The 18,850-nt window shown below is 53.4% G+C and overlaps 1 protein-coding gene across 2 annotated transcripts; it reads right to left on the minus strand.

Moving 5' to 3' along the window:
* Positions 1-1,164: 1,164 nt before the first annotated feature.
* Positions 1,165-18,579, minus strand: ROPN1L (rhophilin associated tail protein 1 like). Of its 2 annotated transcripts, XM_045787402.2 has the most exons (6): positions 18,518-18,579; positions 18,150-18,324; positions 14,450-14,573; positions 13,013-13,174; positions 5,882-6,057; positions 1,165-1,346 (listed from the first exon to the last, which is right to left on the minus strand). In XM_045787402.2, the coding sequence occupies exons 2-6, from the start codon at positions 18,278-18,280 to the stop codon at positions 1,283-1,285; spliced, it is 657 nt and encodes a 218-aa protein (XP_045643358.1). In that variant the 5' UTR covers positions 18,281-18,324; positions 18,518-18,579; the 3' UTR covers positions 1,165-1,282. The 2 variants fall into 2 exon arrangements, with proteins under 2 accessions (XP_045643358.1, XP_045643357.1); XM_045787401.2 differs by having other exon boundaries at positions 18,150-18,579.
* Between the last annotated feature and the right edge of the window lie 271 nt (positions 18,580-18,850).

Here is an 18,850-nt window from a genome sequence, read left to right on the forward strand (position 1 = left end):
GACGACGTTCTTTTGGTCAATGTCGGTGGCCTCTGGTGATGACAGGATGCAGGGGCTCTATGTCCCTCCCCTATAACCTCCCAACAAGAGCACTAAAATGAAAGCGTGTCTCACACCAAATTCTACCAAATGGAGAGACGCTTGTTAGCAAGCAGGCCCCAGAGTTGTCAGGAAGTGCTCTCAGTCCTGGGTCCCCTGGATAGACACGCTGCTTGATAAGCTCTCTCCGGGGCTGACTCCGTGACATCTATGGCTGGCCTTCCGGCGGGGCCAGGTGCAGGGTCTTCTGGGAAAGAACCAGGACGAGGCAGGGTTTCTGCTCTCAGGTAGCAGTTACACAGGAGGGGGCTCTCTCCTCCCTGAAACAAATTATTTCTCATAACTTTGGGTTTTCACAAGTCTTTGAACATGGATAACTTTTATTAACGGCCAATCTACCGAGAACCAACAAACCAGACCATTTTTAAGTTCTCCGAAAAATGATCTAAGGCGTATTAATTGCCATTTCATTATGAAGACTTTATATAAAGAAAGCAAATAAAGGACTGTGGACCAAGCACTGGTCTAAATTGTCTACTTTGGGGGTGCCTGGGTGGCTGAGTCGGTTAAGTGTCTGACTCTCGGCTTTGGCTCAGGTCCTGATCTCAAGATTGTGGAGTCAAGCCCCACATCAGGCTCTGCACTGTGTGTGGAGCCTGCTTGAGATTCTCTCTCCCTCTGCTCTTCCCCCTGCTCTCTCTCTCAAATAAACAAAATCATAAATAAATAATTGTCTACTTTGTTTCCTGGGGCCAGGATGCTCTTCTAGCTAGCAGATGTTCCCCAGGCCCACCCCTCCCAGAACAGATCCAGTTTCAGCAGAAGGCACTCTACCTGGGGTGGGGGGGTCTTAGGTGTGGTTGTCCGGGGAGCCAACTTCAGCATTCCTGCTGGTCAGCAGTTCCCGATGAGGACAAAGAAGAGCCAGTTTAACACGGCCCATCCTCCCTCCCTACCCTGTAGCATCCAAACAGATTGTTTTACTCAAAAAATTGTTTCCCTGCTATGAATCCTTTCCATGTAAGGGTCTTCCAGGAAACATGGTGAAGAGCAATCATTAAGTAGATCCCAGGACACACTGACCACTGAGCTTCCATTACAAGAAAAACTCACATAACACACCTCTGTGTTTAAAGACAAGCTGTATTTGTTGCCAAGGTTTTACAAAGCATTATTTGACATTAAAAAGTGTTCTTCTCTGTATTAACGGCCTCTGTCTTCTGAGTTTTCTTCTCGAGGTTTTCTAAACTTTCCTCTTCAGAACGAAGAAATCTGAAAGTCCTATCATGCCATTCTTTCTAGATTCTCTAGATTGGAAACAGATAAAGGCACTGTATTAGTCATTTCTCACAACACACAATGCAAGTTTTATGAAATGCAATTTAAAGGTTTTACCAAGAAAAACTGATGATTTCCGATCTCTAATCAGTAATTCTTAGCTCCGAAAATAAAGCATTCTGTTTTCTCATACAAAAATGGACATTTATTTCTAGGTGAAAAAATTAGGTCCAGTGAAACTCAAAGGACTGTCTTGAGTCTATGAAACTGGCATTGCCAACAGCATGTCTCTCGATTTTTCTTTTTTTTATCTATAAATACTTCTATTTCTTAAGAGATGGTGAGCATTAGTACATTTCTACTGCCAACATCCGTGGATGTAAAAATACTGAACTTGAACAATATTCATTCTCTACATCGGTGGGGGAAACGAGAACCATCTCGAGTGCTCACTATTTTCAAAGGAACATCAGTTAGTGGTCCTAAACCATATTCTACCATAAACAGCAACCATCTCTCACAGCCCCAGGGGAATCACAGGCGTTGAACAGTCTCCCGCTGGGGCTGCTTAGAGGTGAAGAACGGAATGCTAGAGAATGATGCCTGTCACTCGGACCCCTTGCTTTCCTGGGCATGAGGATTTCCCACCACGTTGGCCCCTATAGCTCTCCTCGGGCTTGCTGTCTTTGTTGTGCTAACAGCAAATGGAGGCCCAGCTGGAGTGTATTTCCCCAGTTAAGGAAGAGCCATTAACCAAGTGATAGAAGAGAAACACCAAGTGGGATTTTCTTTGGACTTTCCTTGTGAACTAATTCCTCACCCTGGGTACCAGCTAATGGTTGCAGAACAAATCTTGCCATGAACACACGATCCCAGATCCTTCTGGAAACAGGAAGGGGCCACTCCAACTTCCCAGGGGCTTCCCAAGCTAGGTCCTGGCAAAGCCACCTCCGGGTCAGCCCCCAGGGCATGCCGTCCGCCAGGGCCCCTGGTCGGCCTGCCCAACCCAGCCTGTCTTCCGGCCTGCACGCCCTCGGCTCATCAGTGCCTGTGCGACCACGAAGCCAGTGCAGGGCAGTGTCCAGCACCTTCCACTAGAGACACGTGGACGGGTCTGAAACACTCTTGGAAACGAGCAACGAGTGAATGAATGAATGAGTGAGTGAGTGAGTGACTCATGGCATGAATAAATGAATTACTGGATAGGCAAAAATCACTCCCACTGCAAAAAGAGGCCGAGTCAGCCCATTTACAAAGGTGGGTGGGGAGCGGGTGGGGACAGGGGGACTCTGGCCCGGGCCAGCCGGCCACGTGCCCACCCACTGAGCTCCGTTGCCCCATCCCGAGTGTCTTCCAAGTGCTTTGCTGCTCCATGCACTTGCTCTCAACAGACTCAGGAACTCTGTGCCCTGCTCCAGACTGGGTTATGGGGTGCCCAGGGACATTCAGGCTTTTCCTGTGAGCCCTGAGGGGACTGTCCAAGGTCCGGGTGCACAAGGCACCAGGCTCTACACCCGAGCCCCGCACCCAGCAACTAAGTGTTCTTCTCCGTTATCTTCAGCCCCTCCCTCCAGGGGCCCACCCACCTCTCCCACTCCTCTCAGTCTGTAGGGCCATCTGGGGGAGCTGGAGCCTACACTGTGTCTGCTCCCCTGTCCCCACGACTCCTCTGAAATCACCGTTGCCAAGGTCATAATGTAAGGGACAGCTCTGCAGTTGGCCACACTGGGCAGTGCTCATCCATTCCCCCCCAACCCTCTGTCCCCGGGGCACTCCCCCTCCTCCTCTTGTTCACCCCTCCCCGCCTCAAAGCCTGGAGCTCCAGCTGCCCCACCGCCAGCCTGACGTCCTCCTCATCCTGCCACATCCTGCACCCCGGGGAGGGGGTGGACTCCAGCACAGGCCTGCGCTCCCCCAGCCCGTGGGTCACCCCAAAGGCCTACCAACTCATGAGGCCTGCCCCCCTACAGGTCACGTCCTGGGAGACAGCAGCACCCGCTTGGAGCCCACGCCCGCCTACCCTTTGGGGGCAGACCTGGAAGCCTGTGGCCCACCCCTCACATCCAGTTAGCCTCCCAAATCTGGGGCAGCCCTACAGCCTCCCCCTTCTTTGTTGGGACCTTTGCAGCAGTCTCATGCCCCTCAGTGGGGGGGGGGGGGGGAGCTTCCAACCAGAACCCACCACCCGTTTCCTTCTGTAAGTTCCTCACTGTTTCTCTGTTGTCACCAGCTGCAACCCAAACTCCCCAGGGGCTCCCGTGCCGCTCCATCTCCACCATTTGTGGGGAGCAGGCAGCCGAAGGGTCCTGTCCATCCACCAGGATGCCCTGAGCACTGCTAGGTGAGCAGACACCACCTCAGGGCCAGTGAACCAGCCCGCGTCGCGGCGCTCCATGCTCACCACATACAGTGACTTCACAGGGGGACGGACAGGGGCGAGGGAAGCGGCTTCACGGGAAGGGCCCTTTCGGAGAGGCCTTTCTGAGCAGGGGACATCGGCAGCCAGGGGAAGGGGGTGGGGTGCTCCAGAAGCACAAGTGCAAGAGCCTGAAGTGTTTAGGGGGCAGGGAGCTCGGCCTGCTTGAACCCCACAGGCCCGTGTGGCTGGCGTGCATTGAGCAGGGGACACGGTGAGTGCCAACCAGGGGAGCGAGACTGCAGGCGGGCAGGTATCAGACCCTGTGGGGCACAAAAGCCACGAAGGCATGGGTGGGAAGCCTTTGGGAAGTGGCTCGATTTATCAATTTATCGTTTGGAAGGACAGCTGGCTGCCTGCGGAGGCTGGAGCCAGGGGCAGTGGGTGGCGGGGCCATAGGAATGCAGGAAAGACAGAGGAGGTGGGATGGATTTGGGGTGGGGGAGGAAAGGGACATTATCAAGGGTCACCCACGTCTCTGTCCTGACCTCTCTATCCTGACCTCGTGGGGAGCTGGTGATGCATTTTACAGAAGGGGGAGACTGAGGAAGGAACTGTATGGAAGGAATGTGGTTTCTGCTGGGACATTTTCAGCCTGGCATGTGCACCAGACGTCCCAGTGGAAAGGTCAAGTGGGCAGTTTGATATCTGAGTCTGGAACCTCAGGGTTCACCGGCCCTGAGGAAATGGGGGTGGGAAGCAAGGCCAGCTCTGTGACAGGCCTGGGGTTCCCGTGGGAGGGGCCCAGACAGAGGGGCAAGAGGGCTGAGATTCCCAGAGGTGGGGCAGAGGGAGGGAGGGAGAGACACCGGAGATCAATGGGAGTGTCTAGGAAAGCACGTAGAGGCTGTGGTGGCCTCAGCAGCCCCAGTGTCAGTGGCACAGGTTGGATCTGGAGTCAGAGAAGGAGTCTGGGAGGAGGGGACAGGACAGCATCTACATAGCCACCCCCTGTGCTGGACCTGAGATTTGGTGCTGACACAGGAAGAGCTTGCTTGTGTCCTGACCAGGCAGGACGGAGCCAGGAGGAAGCTGGTGGAGAGGAAGGGGACAGTCCCAGAGCAGGCACAGTGGGGGTACTGCTCAGCTGGGGTGGGGACCAGGACAGATGCAGGACGGTGGTGGGTCTGGTGGTGGCATGACGCCAGGCCCCTCCTGTTGCTCCCCACTGGTGGGCAGCTGGGGATGGGACTAAAGGTCTCAGGAAAGAAAGGGGTGACTCCCTGGAAATGGGGGTGGGGGGCAGCCACAGGACAAAGGGCTGGTGAGCGTGGCTACAGAGGAGGGGAAGGTGAGCGCCCACACGGACTTCGGAGAGGGGAGGTTTGAATCCTCAAGAACGGTGTGTGTCGGGCGTGTCAGGGCACGAACAGTGTGTCCCCTGGAGGAAAAGGGCAAGTCAGCGGAGGGCACACCAAGGAGACGGAAGACTGGACGGGGGAGGGCAGGGATTCTGAAGGAGGGAGGACAGGACATGGTCTGGAAGGAATGAGGAGGTGGAGCCGAGGAGAGATGGCCACGGTGGCAGCAGGGAGTCTGGGGCCTGGGCCTGGCGTCCTGGGTGCGGACAACTTGGGAGGGCAGGAGGGGACCAGAGTCTGGCGGGGATGACAAGCCAAGTGTCCTGCCTCTGCTCCCCTGCTGTCCCGTTCTCGCGGCCCTCCCCCCTGCGGGCCGGCGGGGTCCGTGAGTCCGGTGTCCGTCCGCTCCCAGGAAGAGCAGAAGGGTACATGGAGTGGACACCCGATAAACATTCAAGGAATAAAGGTGAAGTCACAGCCTCCGCCTTCGGGGTTTTGGGACGCGCCTTCTATCTTGCTCTTTCACATGCTGTGATTTTAAACCACTGGACACACTGGACTTAAGAATCAAGACCAACTCTGGACAAGCTTGTCTCAGAGACAGGACAAAGAGAACCAGCCTGCAGTCCAGCACAGCCCTGGATCACGTGAAGAAGAGCTACCTCTTGGGGTCAGCTTTCTTGAGCACCGCTTGGGGACATCTTGGGGACATATGGAGCGCGGTGTGCATGACTCTCCCTCCCAGCAGAGGCAGGATTACCCGAAGCAAAGGTGTCTGAGAGGAGGGACAGACGGGACCTTCTCTAGGGATCCGAGCCCTGGAATTGCGGGCAGGGCTCATACTTACACAGTGTCCTTTAAATTGGCCAGATAGGATTCCGTGTCCACCTCAGGGATGTCCGAGTCCATTTTGGACAAGTAACGGTAGACGTAGGAGAACGTCTCAAACGGGATACGCGCAGGCCCGCCCTCGGGGTCAGCGGTGAGGATCTCGCACAGGTGCTTCATCGAACTGTTCAAGGACTAGAAACACCACAAACCGGGTGGGGAAACAGTTACTACCTGCAACCACTAGGAGAGCGTAAGACACCAGCAGGGTCAACGCTTGAGTGTATTTTACAGAAATTCTCCAACAAGTATGCTCTCAATCTAAATTAGGAACTAGGGATTTACACTTGCCATAAACAATGAAATAAAAAGGAAAGATTGGATCAAGATGCCTTCGGCCTGGAAAGAACTCGAATCCACAGATTTCATTTTATATTAAAATAGGAAAGAGGAAGTGTCGGTCTCCTTGAAGATGGGCCCTACACCAGCCCAGAACCCTCCAGCCCCTTCAGCGCCGTGACATACCGGGGACGGAGTGGACAGTCACCAATCGGAGGTGCCACCTGTGGAGGGGGGGGGCTCTAGGACAGATGGCCTCGTGAGCCGTCCTGACGCCCACCTGCCATCAGGCTCCAAGCAGGCTCCACTCGGGGCTGGCCCTGCTCTGGGCCTCGTCTCGGTTCCAGAAAGTACCAGACCCTGCTCCCCTGCGCTCTGTGCACCTCGCTCATGGGCCTTCTCTCTGTCTGTGTCAGTCGCCCCCACCCCAGCCTGGCCGACACCTTGACTTTCAGCCTGAAAGCCATCCCACTCCGAGGCACGCACTCAAGTGCCCGCAGACTGTCGCCCCAAGCCAGGAGGGCACGAGGACTGTACCCGGGCCCTGGTGATGTCACACGAGCCTGCATGCCTGGACCTCATCGTGGGCTCCCGCTGCGAGTCCGGGCCCTCTGCCCCGCAGAGAGCAGGCTGTCAACATTTAGAGGGCTGCACTTAGGAGAGCGAGGAAAACACAGGCGGGACTGGCACAAAGGAGAGCTTCCCGTCTGGGGAGAGTCACACACAGACCTGCTTGCCTGGGACCGTGACTGTGCGGGGAAACAAGCCTGACACCTTACGGACGCACAAACGGCCGGAGCCTCGTTTATATCTCGACGTGTCTGTGGTCCAGAGTCTGGGCGCTGCCTAGCTGGGTCATCCAAAGCTCCAGTCGCGGTGGTGGCCAGGGTTCGGGCCTCCTGCAGAGGCTCGGCTGGTGATGGCCCTGCTCCCACCCTCACCCACGACGTCACTGGCAGGTGTGCGACACACAGCAGGGCCCTTCCCCAGGAGCCCGGCCAGCTGCTCACAGTCATAGCGGAGAAGATCCCTCCTGCTTGGGGCATGGAGAGGGGAAAAGGACTAAAAGGAAGTCCAGGGGCCCAGGGAGGGTGGGTGGCTGGCCCGAGGGAAGCCCGCAGGACCGCCGCACCCCAGCGCTGTGAAGAGCCACTGGGCTGGCTTGCAGGGTGAGCTGCCCCGTCCAGGGGGTCTCCAGGCCTGGACAGGCGGGCACCAGGCCTAACGGGCCCGGGGCTCCCTATCGCCACAGCTGGGGCTCGGCGCACCTGGAAACCCACTTCCCACACTCCCTGGGACCGCTGGCCGTGGCCGTGGCAAGATGCCGGGGTGGATGGCGCAGCTCTGACATCGGTCTAACCCCCCGGGGGCAAAATGATGCTCGTCCGCAGAGCAGGTGCTTTCTCCGGGGACTCCGCCCACGCCCTCCCTCTCCGCGAGGTCCTTGAGAGGCCTTGGTGAAAATAGCGCCGCACGTTTTACGATCCATGCTCCTCGCTTGAAACTTTTCCAAGACGTGCAGTTGTGTCAACTTTTGCTTCTCCGTCCGTCACAAGCGGCAGAGTCACTGCGGGCCACGGTAGAGCCTCAGGAAGGAGGACGGCGCGGAGGCAGCTGGCGGGCAGCAAGCAGATGAGGTCTGCGGAAGTGCCAACGCTTCCAGGCGGAGGTATTTAAGGAAAACATCCATCAGACAGCCCCTGGCGTCACCGCCTTCTGCGAAGGCACAATGACGTTACTGGGGCGACATTCCTGACGCTGAGATGGGCGGCAAGTTTTATATCCAAAAGGATTCTTAAAGCAACTGGCTTGGCTTTGCCCTGCAAGCCTGTTTCCCGGACCCAGATTGCTCAGCTCCCAAGTGCTGTTGGCTGGGATGCTGTGTGCTCGCCAGCCAGGAGGCCCTCCCGGGCAAGCGCCCCTCCTCCAGCCTCCTGCCCCGACTCCCCACTCCTGGATGCCAGCTGTCCTGGGAGGTGTGGCTGCCAAGCTGCACTTGGTCTTGGCCAAGCATCTCAGCCTGAGCGGCTGTGAGATCGAGGCGGAGATGTGAGAGGAAAACAGGCCTGCAGACTCCTACTGTTTCCTGAGCATCTCGGGGGTGCCGGCTCCGTGGGATCGCTGGTTCAGAATTTTAGCTGCTCTTGTGATGACACACAGAGCCGCCTCACCCCTCCCCCAGCGCCCTTTCAGCTTGCCGGGAAGTGACAATCTGCATGAGGTCCTGAGGAACCCCTTTGTCCAGAAGAAGAGGAGGGGTCCTCGCTCCCAGCTGTGGGCTGAGGGCGCGCAGGAGGGACGCTCAGCACGTCAAGCGGGGGTCCCACCCTCAAAGTCCACTTTTAAAAAGCCGGAGGTCCTTTGCACCTACTTCCTCACCCTCCTGGGTCTTTTCTCATCTAAAACGTGGTTCTGTTCATGGACTCATGGCAGGGGAGGGTGGGAGACGGGTATCCCCCAGCTGGCTGGGACGTGGTCCTCCCAGGAAGCCAGTTCGTCCCAGCTGATGCTGCCCGCGTCACCGTTCAGGGGAGGATGCAGGGCCCCCACGTGCGAGCACAGTGAGCAGTGGAGGCATGGGGGTGGAGTGCCCACCGCCTCTCCTCTCTTCTCCCTGGGGGGACACTCAGCAGTGGAGTGACTGGCGCTGGGGGCGGGGGTCCAAGGGCATCCCTCCCACAGCAGGGGGCAGCTACTGAACAAGTCTGTGGCTTGAAGCTCCCACCCATGGGAGGGGGGTGGCTGTATCTTTTCTGTGGCCGCAGGCTAAAAGGAATGAATGAATGCTCGTGGTCACCCCAGAACGGGCTTAGAGGCCTAGCTGGGGAAGCTGCGTGGAAAGCAGGAGGGGAGCGAGCGGGGACACTGCCTCCACCACTGGGCCCCCAGGGCACCTGCGATGGGGCGGAAAGACAGCTGTGCTTGGATGATGTTCTAAGAACGCCAAGGTGAGCGCTGTTAGGAGGCTGACATTGAGAGCTTTTCAGGGTAAGAATCATTTTCGGATATCAAATGATACTAAGGATCATACTTAGGAGTTGTTATTCTCTGAGACAGGAAATGGCAGGCTCTCATTCGGTGTCCCAACCTGTGCGCGACACACGCCTGGGGCTCCAGCGTCACTAGCAAGCCCCCCCCCCCCCCGCCGGTGCCAGGGGTCTGCGTTCAGATCCTGCTCAACCACTTCCAGTCCGAGTCAATGAGCCGCGGTGAGGTTCCCAGAACAGGCCCTAACCCAGAGGGGCGCTGGGCGGATTGAGAACACAGACAAAGGCTTCGAATGTTCCAGCCCACGGCAAGAACCCTAGATGTGACGCCCGTTCGTAAGCGATGTGTTTGGACGGAAGCTTGCGTTGCACACGTGCACCTTTGCCACTGCACACGGGGACACGTTCTTGTGATGAACAAAGTTCGGTGCTTCTCAGAGCCTCAGAGTCGGGCTGGTGATTTGTCATCATGGACTTTCTCGGTCAGTGCAGGTGGGGGGGGGGGGTTGGGGGACTTCCTTCTCAGTTGTTTTTTTTTTAATAAAAAAAATCTTTGCGCTTAAAAAACAAAGCAGAGGATTTTGATCCATGGCTTTAATGCTTAGGATCGTTGCTGGGGGTGCAGAGATGTAAAGACAAAGGTCACAACATACAATGTTATCATTCTGCCAGGCAAGCGCCGCACAGCTTGGGAGAAGAGGCCAGGAGTCACACCCACCCCACATCCCACCTGCCCGGGGCAGCCCACACCGCCCCTTCGCCCCATTCCTAGCTCCCAACACCATAAGCAGAGCGGCGCTCTCGGTGCTCCTGGGCTCCCAGGACAGAACGGACTGCAGGCTCCAGGGGGTTGGGGCACCTGCCTGTTGTGTTCACTCCCTCCGAATCTTCATAACAGGACCCAGCCCAGAGCAACGCACAACAAACACTTGTGGAGGGAGGGAGGGAGGGAAGAGAGAGAGAGAGGGAGGGAGGGAGAGAGGGAGGGAGGGAGGAAGGAAGGAAGGAAGGAAGGAAGGAAGGAAGGAAGGAAGGAAAGGAGGGAGGGATACAGAAGACTGAAATGTAATCAGAGGTTCTAGCCTTTGTAGAGACCTTAAGCTCAGTTCATCTTGACCAGTGACCGTGAAGAAACATTTAAGAGCACAGAGAATGCATCTGCCACCAGCCATGCAGAGGCCCAGGGGTGAAGGAAGCAGAAATAAGTCCACTGTGTTGACAGAGCAACCAGATTCCAACGTAACAGAAATCCTACGTGGAAAAGTGAATGGGCAGTGATCCGTTGTAAACGACTCATCCTGCATTTCGCTTCTCCATTTCCTCTTTTTTGAAGGTTTTTTTAAAAAGCATAAAGATAGGGGCACCTGGGTGGCTTAGTCGGTTCAGCGTCCGACTCTTGATTTCGACTCAGGTCATGACCTCAGGGTCCTGGGTTGAGCCCCGCATTGGGCTCGGTGCTCAGTGGAAAGGGCTTGAGATTCTCTCTCTCCCCCTGCCCCTCTCCACCCCTCTAAACAACAACAACAACAACAACAACAACATAAAGATGAATGCTAAGATGCCAAACTACACCAAAATTGTCACCTCGTCACCTCCAAGTCACAGCTCTGTGCTGGTGTACCCCCAAGCTGCCCCGGCCAAAGTGGGCACACAGTGGCTTCCCCCATCCCGGCCCGGCCGCCCCAGGGCTGTTTGCACTAGGGGCAGGAGTGGGGGGCAGGCCAGGGCAGAGCCGACACCCCCACTCCTGACACCTCCCTGCTCACCCTTTCCCCAACTCTCCCCCAACACTGACACGGTCAGTGAACCAGAGGAGCCCTTCCCCAATGGCCTGGCCTCAGAGCCCACAGCAGACACGACTATCGAGGTGGCCCAGCTAGGGGACAGGCCAGGACCCCGCACTGACCAGCAAGGACGAGAAACAGTAGAGAAGGAAAGGAGAGGCACGTTTGCGGCTTTCTTGTCCTTTCCCCAGGGTTCAGTCCAGAAGGTGACCAAATGTCTCCACCTAGTGTCCCACACGACACACGGACAGGAAACCCTCTCTCTTGCTCTGACTTGCTTTTAAATCCAGCACTTACTTTTCATGATTGGGGAAGTAAACATTACAAAGACGGATCCCCAAAATATGAAATATTCTTTCTCACCACTGCTCCAAATCAAAATTTCACAGCTAAGTTTAAAGGCACAAACCACAAACATGAATTCTAATATCAGATATTCATGTTCTAATACTGAAATCTTGCTTTCAGAGTTCCAGCTGAACAAAGCAACGTGAAATTATGTTCAGTAGGTACATCTGTTTTTGTCCTTCCCACCCCAACACTCCACTCCCCTGGTTACACGTGAGCTCCACTTTGCTGCAGGACAGTCCCCGGCACAAACCAGCCCAGCGCAGCAGTCTTCTCTACGCTGACGGAAACACGGCCTTCCGGCACTTACATGACTCATTATGCAGCAACCAGCCAGCACCTGGCTTTCCAGGGGTTTCTGCGTTTCTCACTGCGGCCATTAATAGAACCAGTAAATGGTGGTCTAGGCACAGAGTGGATATTACACAGCAGAGGCAAAGAATGACAGACAGCAGTCTGTGATAAGGCAGACGGACAGGGATGGAAATCTAACCAGGGATGAGTGAAAGTTCCAGAAGATGACTAACCACAGACTCATCTTTTCATAAAGTTAAAACCCATGCAAATTAAATACCGTATTTCTTGGGGGTATGTATGTGGCCCACAGGAAGCAGGAGATTTGGGACCGGGTTGCTTCACGGGAGGCAGGGGGATGGGATGGAGGAAGACAGCGCAGGCAGTCACGTCTGTGTGTCCGTGATCATGTAGGGTTCCTGGAGGTTTCCTACACAACGTGACCTCTAAACGTTAACATCGGAGCTGAGTGTGCGCCATGAAGCGAGGACTGTGAATTATCTGCGGTCCAAAGATGGAAGGGAGGGGGTGAAACCACCGCCCAGCTCTGCAGTGAAGGGAGCCCCTTCTAAAGCCCATTCTTCACAAGTATAAAGCAGTAACGCTCCCTTCGCTGGACCCCTGTGTCGCACACAGAGACTCAAACACTGGAATTGGAGAGAGAGCTTCCAGATTCCCAAAGAAGTCCTGCCATATCCTCATGCCCCAGCCCTGCCCTTCCCGGCCCTCCTTGGGAACTGGAGGGCCATCTCTGTCTTCACTGCCAAGGGTCACACTTCGACATCATCAAAGTCGCACTATATCTGTTGGCTACTGATACATATTTTAACTCAAATATAAAATAGTTTTATGCCTCTTCCCATAGATGAGGAAAACATAGTATCTGTTTACCAAGTGATGTGTGGGTCAATAAAAAGTCACTGATGCATTCTCTTCTATCACCTAAATGCACTGTCACAGTATCTATACATTTTACCTACTGTTAACAATTCTAAAATTGAAGCATTCCTAAGTATTTAATTTCTGCAAATTAAAGTAACTGTGAGCCTATGGGGCACCTGGGTGGCTCAGTCCTTAAGCGTCTGCCTTCAGCTCAGGTCATGATCTCCCGGTCCTGGGATCGAGCCCCGCATCGGGCTCTCTGCTCAGCAGGGAGCCTGCTTCCCCCTCTCCCTCTGCTGCTTTCACACTCTCTCTCTCTCAAATAAATAAAATCTTAAAAAATAAAATAACTGTAAGCCTAAAAATACAGCAGGCATCTGAAAAAGAATTGTTTCTCTCCAACAAAGTAACTAAAGTCATAAAAGTGTTTTCTGCGGTTACTGAAACACCTACATTACTTCTACGCCAGGCCTGTGACCACAGAGAATTATTCATATGCTACTTGTAGGTACGTACCCCACCAAGCATGCTACATCCGAGCGCTAAAAATTTTATCCACTCGATTTTGTCCTCGCAGGGATCCAGCTGCAACAAAGCCCGGAAGTTCTCCATCGGCAGGCACAGATTTTTCCATTTCTGCTGTAGGTCCGCTAACTCCACATACTGCTTGTGGCTACACTGTAGAGAAAACACCGTATGAGAAAATGTGTACGTTTTTAAGTCTTTAAGTATTTTTTTTTTAAGTTTTAAAAACCTGTGAAATACTATAATGCTTATGAATAAACAGATCCCAAGGGCCGAACCACATCCCGGGCGATGTGCTCTGGGTCCGCAACACGGTTAGCCCTGGGAGAGCCGGGCGGGGAAGGTGTGCGGTGGGAGGGGCGCCGGGCAGGGAGGGGCGGCAAGCCGGTGTTGGCCTGTTTTACTTCTCAAAAGGAAAAAGGGCCTGTGACGCAAACACGGCATGATGTGACGACTGAGTCCAACGGTCATACGTGTACTGGCTACAGGAGTCTCTGTTGTCTGTGCGAAACACTTCACAACAAACGATAACTTCAATAAATAAAATACAAACATTTAAAATCCAGCCTGCTCAATGTGTTCACAGTTAAATGCAAGAAATCTTAAAATTGAAAATTGATTCACTCCTTCCATTATTTTAAGCAATCTGTGAAAACGGGTAACGGCGGCGATCTGCTAGCTGCATGTTATGTGAAAAGCTCTGAGCAATTTGAGCGTGTTTTTTCCCAAGCTACCCCTTCCAATGGTGATTCGTTTTCTCTTAAGATAGAGAAAACCATGGAATAATCCTACCTGCAGAAGTCAATGTATCACAGGAGCACGGTACATCAAAATGTATAAGGGGGACAAACCACTTCAAAGATCACGGTTATACCACTGATGTCACTTTTAGCAACACAACCCGGTTGTTAGGAATGCCAGGCCTGGCTGGGTGGTACCGTCCCTAACAACTCGGTTCTCTAAAAGCAAGGTGGTGGGGCGGGTGAGGACGGGCCCCGGGCTCTTGGGCGAGGCCGTGCCAGGCTCTCTGGACCACAGCGCTCACCAGACGCCAAAGGGCGGTCTGTCATTCAGATGAAGGTGGCAACACATTATTTCTTTGGCATGTATGCAATTTTATGAACATATTTCAAGAAGAGACTTGCAGCCCCCATTTTTGGAGCTGAATTTCCAGACCTCTAGTCCAGCAGCATCTAGTGTTTTAATTTGGTATTTAAAAGCAATTATATTTCACTTGCCTATAAATTCTAATCACAAATAGCTATTTTGGGTTCTTCAGACTAGAGAAAGGACACTGAGTACAACAGATTCCGCCTCTGAAGAAATCTGGCAGGCCCAGCAAAGGTGAGCCAGCGTGCGTGTCACGCGACAATGCAGCGGCCACGCTTTAGCTCATGACATGGACGGAGAACAGAGACCCCCTCCTACCTGCTTGTGCAAAACTTTCAGGAGTCCTTGAGTCAGGCCTGTGTCAATTTTCTGAGTGGCCACGGGCATCTCGATTCTGTCTTTGACAGGAAGTGGATCTCCTCTGGACAAAGCTGAAAAATACCTAACAGCAACAGACATCATTGAAGGCTCATCGGAACCCAGAAAGCACTGGAATTCATGTGGGTTCTTAACCGAGCCGTGAGCATGACCATGCCTGGGACACGTCCAGGGACACCAGAGTCCGAGGGCCGGGCTGCAGTCCTGGCTCCTCCTCTCAGCTCTCCAACTTAACCCTCTCTGCGTGCCTCAGTTTCTCTGCAAAGCCGATAATGGCAGTCCCTGTCGTAGGGCTCCTAGGAGCAGCGAGCTCAAGCTACAGCAGGCTGGACATGCTGCTCGGCCACCAGGCCATCGGGGGTCTCCTGAAACATGTGCTATTCTTATCAATCACACGCTAGGAGGGGTCCTGGAATGCTGCCAAAGGAGGCAGGAGATTTGGGATGGCAATGACTCAGGGGCAATGTCATGGTCCAGTCATTCTACTTTGACAGTTCGTGTTTGGTCTTCCCTTTGCTTGGCCTTGCTGATTTCCAAGGGGGTTGACTTCAACCATCTCTGTGCAACCCCACAGCATCCCGGATCAGCAAAGTCACCTCTCTGCTCTGCTGGGGACCAACACCTCCACTCCACGACTGTCAGATGCCACCCTTCCCCCACCCTTCGCTTTTCCTGCCTGGTATTTTTTTTTTTTTTATTAATTTGCTTTAGTATTTTTTTTCCCCCTTAATTGTTCCTTTCTGGGATGCAGATAGTGGTGCTGATGCTGGGGGCTAGAGGGGAATGGAAACAGTTTAGGGTAACAAGTCAGGAGGGGGCACACACCAGCTTCTGGCTCGTGTGTGCTGAAGCCACATCATTTGCGACTCTAATGACTAACACAACAAAAAGAAACAATATACTCAGGAAAACGAATAGGAAATCATCCCTCAGAGCCACAGGCCATGATGTAGAAGATACGAATAATTAGAAACATCTCTGATTATGTACCAAAGACAGCTGTTGATAAATAGATATTTGATAGGCTGAAAGAAATGATAAACCTTCATCCCCTTTTCTCTCTCCATCCACATTTTGTTGACTTAACAGTTTGAGGGAAAGTCAAAACAAGGGCGGCAGTGTGGGAGACAAAGGTGAACAGGAAGATCTAAGGTGACAGGGACAGGGAGGGGGCATGGGGGCTTAGTTTTGCCATATTGCTCCTAATTAGGGTTTTCACCTATTCCAGGAACTTTATTACTCCTCCTCACCGATCGAACCACAGCACCTAAAGCACTGGTTCCCAACAATTCTCCCACCCTCTCCCCAGGAAGGCACTGGCAATTTCTGGAGACATTTTTGGTTGTTACCAGAGGGAGTGACTGGTGCTACTGGCCTCTAGTGGGTACAGGTCAGGATGCTGCTAAGGGTCCTACTATGCTCAGACACCCCCACACCCCACCTTCCCCCCACACATGCCCCCCCCCCAAGCAATTATCTTGTCCAAAGTGTCAACAGTGCCAAGGCTGAGAAAGCCTGCATTAGGGGTGAGCCCCCTGGTGCCAATGCCCTGGAGGGCACTGGACCAATGCTGTTCCTCTTCCCGGGATGCCCTTGCCTTGTCTCAAAGACCAATTCACCCTCTTCTTTTTTTTTTTTTTTTAAGATTTTATTTATTTATTTGACAGAGACAGAGACAGCCAGCGAGAGAGGGAACACAAGCAGGGGGAGTGGGAGAGGAAGAAGCAGGCTCATAGCAGAGGAGCCTGATGTGGGGCTCGATCCCATAATGCCGGGATCACGCCCTGAGCTGAAGGCAGCCGCTTAACCGCTGTGCCACCCAGGCGCCCCACAATTCACCCTCTTCTGAGCAACATCCCTCCCTAACAGATTCTCCTTTGTGACAGCTGGGACACATCTGAGCCCAGTTCACACACCCTGGTTAGTGAATAATGCTTGCTTTTTCTCCTAAACTCCAAAATTGAGTTGAAAATTGAGAGAAATTAGGTGCATGGAACATCTAGAAAGTTCTCAATTAAGCCTTTTAAATTAAAGTGAAGCTTAAGTTAAAATAACTTAACATCCCAAGAAAAAAAAGTGATTCAATCTTGGAATGTTCTGTTGACTACAAATAAACTCGTATGTCCCATCTTTTACTGATGTTTGAATGATGGTTAAAACCAGAGGCTGTAATTTTTTTGGCAAGAACCTTAAGAGAATCTCTCAGAAGCAACTGACAGAAGTGCTGTTACAAGATGAAGCACTGGATTAATAAGCAGCCTTATGTGGTGGGTTCAGTAAGGGCCCCAGAGTTATCCAGGTCCTAATCCTGGAAACTGTGGATCTTATTTTGCATGGTGACAGGGACTTTGTAGATGGGAGAGAGGATTCTGGGATGGGAAAATTACCCGGAATTCTCTTGATGGGTCCTAAATGCAATCACAAGTGCCCTTGGAAGAGGAAGGCAGAGAGAGAAACTTGAAGGTGCCACACTACTGGCCTTAAAGATGGAGGAAGGGGCCATGAGCCAAAGAATACAAGGAATGCAGCTCTGAAAGCTGGAAAAGGCAAACAAAGAATTGGATTCTCCCTAGAGCCTCTGGAGAGAAGGCCTGACAACATGACTTTAGCTAGGTGAAGCAGTTCCTGGACGTTTGGCCTCCAGAACTGTAAGAGAATGCATGCCTGCTGTTGTAACCCATCCAATTCTGTGGTTGTTCTAGCTGCCACGGGAAACTAACCCACCTTGCTTATACAGTTTAGAGAAGGTCAGTGAAATCTGACATGCTAGTTACTAAAACATTTAATTTTTAAAATTTTATTTATTTGTCAGAGAGAGAGAGTGTGCAAGCATGGGAAGCGGCAGGCAGAAGGAGAGGGAGAAGCAGGCTCCCTGCTGAGCAGGGAGCCTGGGATGTGGGGCTCGATCCCAGGACCCTGGGATCATGACCTGAGCTGAAGGCAGAAGCTTCACCAAATGAGCCACCCAGGTATCCCAAAACATTTAATTTTATACTGGTTCTTGTGATCATAAAATTGAGTTTCTAAGTCTGTCTACTCAAAAGGGGCAAAGACCTTTTCTTTCAAAACCAAATGGGTTTATTTTAATGGCTCTAAGGTCTGTTAACTTTGTAACCTTTAAATTACAAATGTCTGTTCCTGAAAATAGGATGTTTGTTGCAAGAAACAGTGAAGGCTCATTTGCCTTCTGTGAACTAAGCTGGGCAAAGTTTAACCCTATTAGCAGCCTTGGGATAATTACCCCAATATGACCTTGGTCGCTTTGGTTCTAATGAACTCAACCAGGTACCGAACCCTGTGAGGATTCTCTAGGATGAGGAACTTAGCCTTACAAGATTCCTTCTTATAAAAATCATTTGACAAATAAAATAAAGGGACTGTAGTAGTTTGATTTTATAACAATGCAGAAACCTTTTACCCAATACATTGCTTCGTAAGTGTTAGTCTGAGTAAGTACCACTCTCCGTAAAGGAGTTGTCATTACTTTGTGAGAAAGTGAGCATTTTCGCAGTCATCCATGGGAAGGTCAATCAACCATAATGCTTCCTAGACCCCACCAAAGCGTCGGAGCAGTGCTGCAGGGGGGACGGCAGGAGGCGCGAGCCGGCTGGCGGACCGGCCGGCCATCCGTGGCGCTTACCCCGCGGACCACTGCAACACGTCGGCGGGCTGGGTGCGGATCGCAGCCTTGGTGAACTGCTTCAGGATGTCCGGCAGTTCCGGGGGAATGTGGATCTGCTGCGCGCAGAACATGGTGTCAGGAAGCGGCATCGCTCCCTGCGGACCGGGACCAGGCTGGGAGGAATCAAGGTGCTCTGCGTGGAGGGGGAGGACGGGCCCGTAAGCCTCGGGGCGCGGGCGCACCTCAAGGGCCGGGCCGCCCTGCCTCCCCCGGATTTGGAGCCTGGATGGGGGGACCGGGGTCTGTGGCGGGGCCGGGCTCCCGGGCTTGGGGGCTGGCCAAGAGGCCGGCTTCGCGAGGTCCGGGCGGCCGGCCGGGACTCTCACCCGCTCCTCCTCGGGCTCCACGGAAAGCGAGGGCCAACTGCCCCTTCTAGCGACAGCCGGGAAGCGCCAGCTGCAGCAATTGTTGCACAGAGGTATCCAGGCAACCGGGACGCCTGAGGGCCCCGCCCCTTAGCTCCGCGCAGGCGCACACGCCTCGGGCCGAGGCCAGGCCGGCGCGGGCCCGGGAGGCAAAGCGCTTGCGCAGTGTGGCTCTGGCTCCTTCTGCCACTAACTGGTAGTTAAGGGCTTCAAGAGCTGAACGTTTCACTTACAAAAGGACCTTTTGATCGATTTCCCACTGTCAAATGTGAAGGGCGAGTTCACAAAGGACTC

The sequence above is a fragment of the Ursus americanus genome, chromosome 15 (genome assembly GCF_024610735.1).
Source record: "Ursus americanus isolate L20-20 chromosome 15, mUrsAme1.1.p, whole genome shotgun sequence".
Classification (NCBI taxonomy): Eukaryota; Metazoa; Chordata; class Mammalia; order Carnivora; family Ursidae; genus Ursus; species Ursus americanus.

Coding starts and splice junctions, on each gene's coding strand:
- ROPN1L (XM_045787402.2), bottom strand. CDS start 18,280: ATGCCGCTTCCTGACACCATGTTCTGCGCGCAGCAGATCCACATTCCC. Junction 13,175..14,449: donor TGAAAGTTTTGCACAAGCAG/GTAGGAGGGGGT, acceptor TTTTCTCTACAG/TGTAGCCACAAGCAGTATGT. Junction 1,347..5,881: donor GCCAATTTAAAGGACACTGT/GTAAGTATGAGC, acceptor TTTCCAATCTAG/AGAATCTAGAAAGAATGGCA.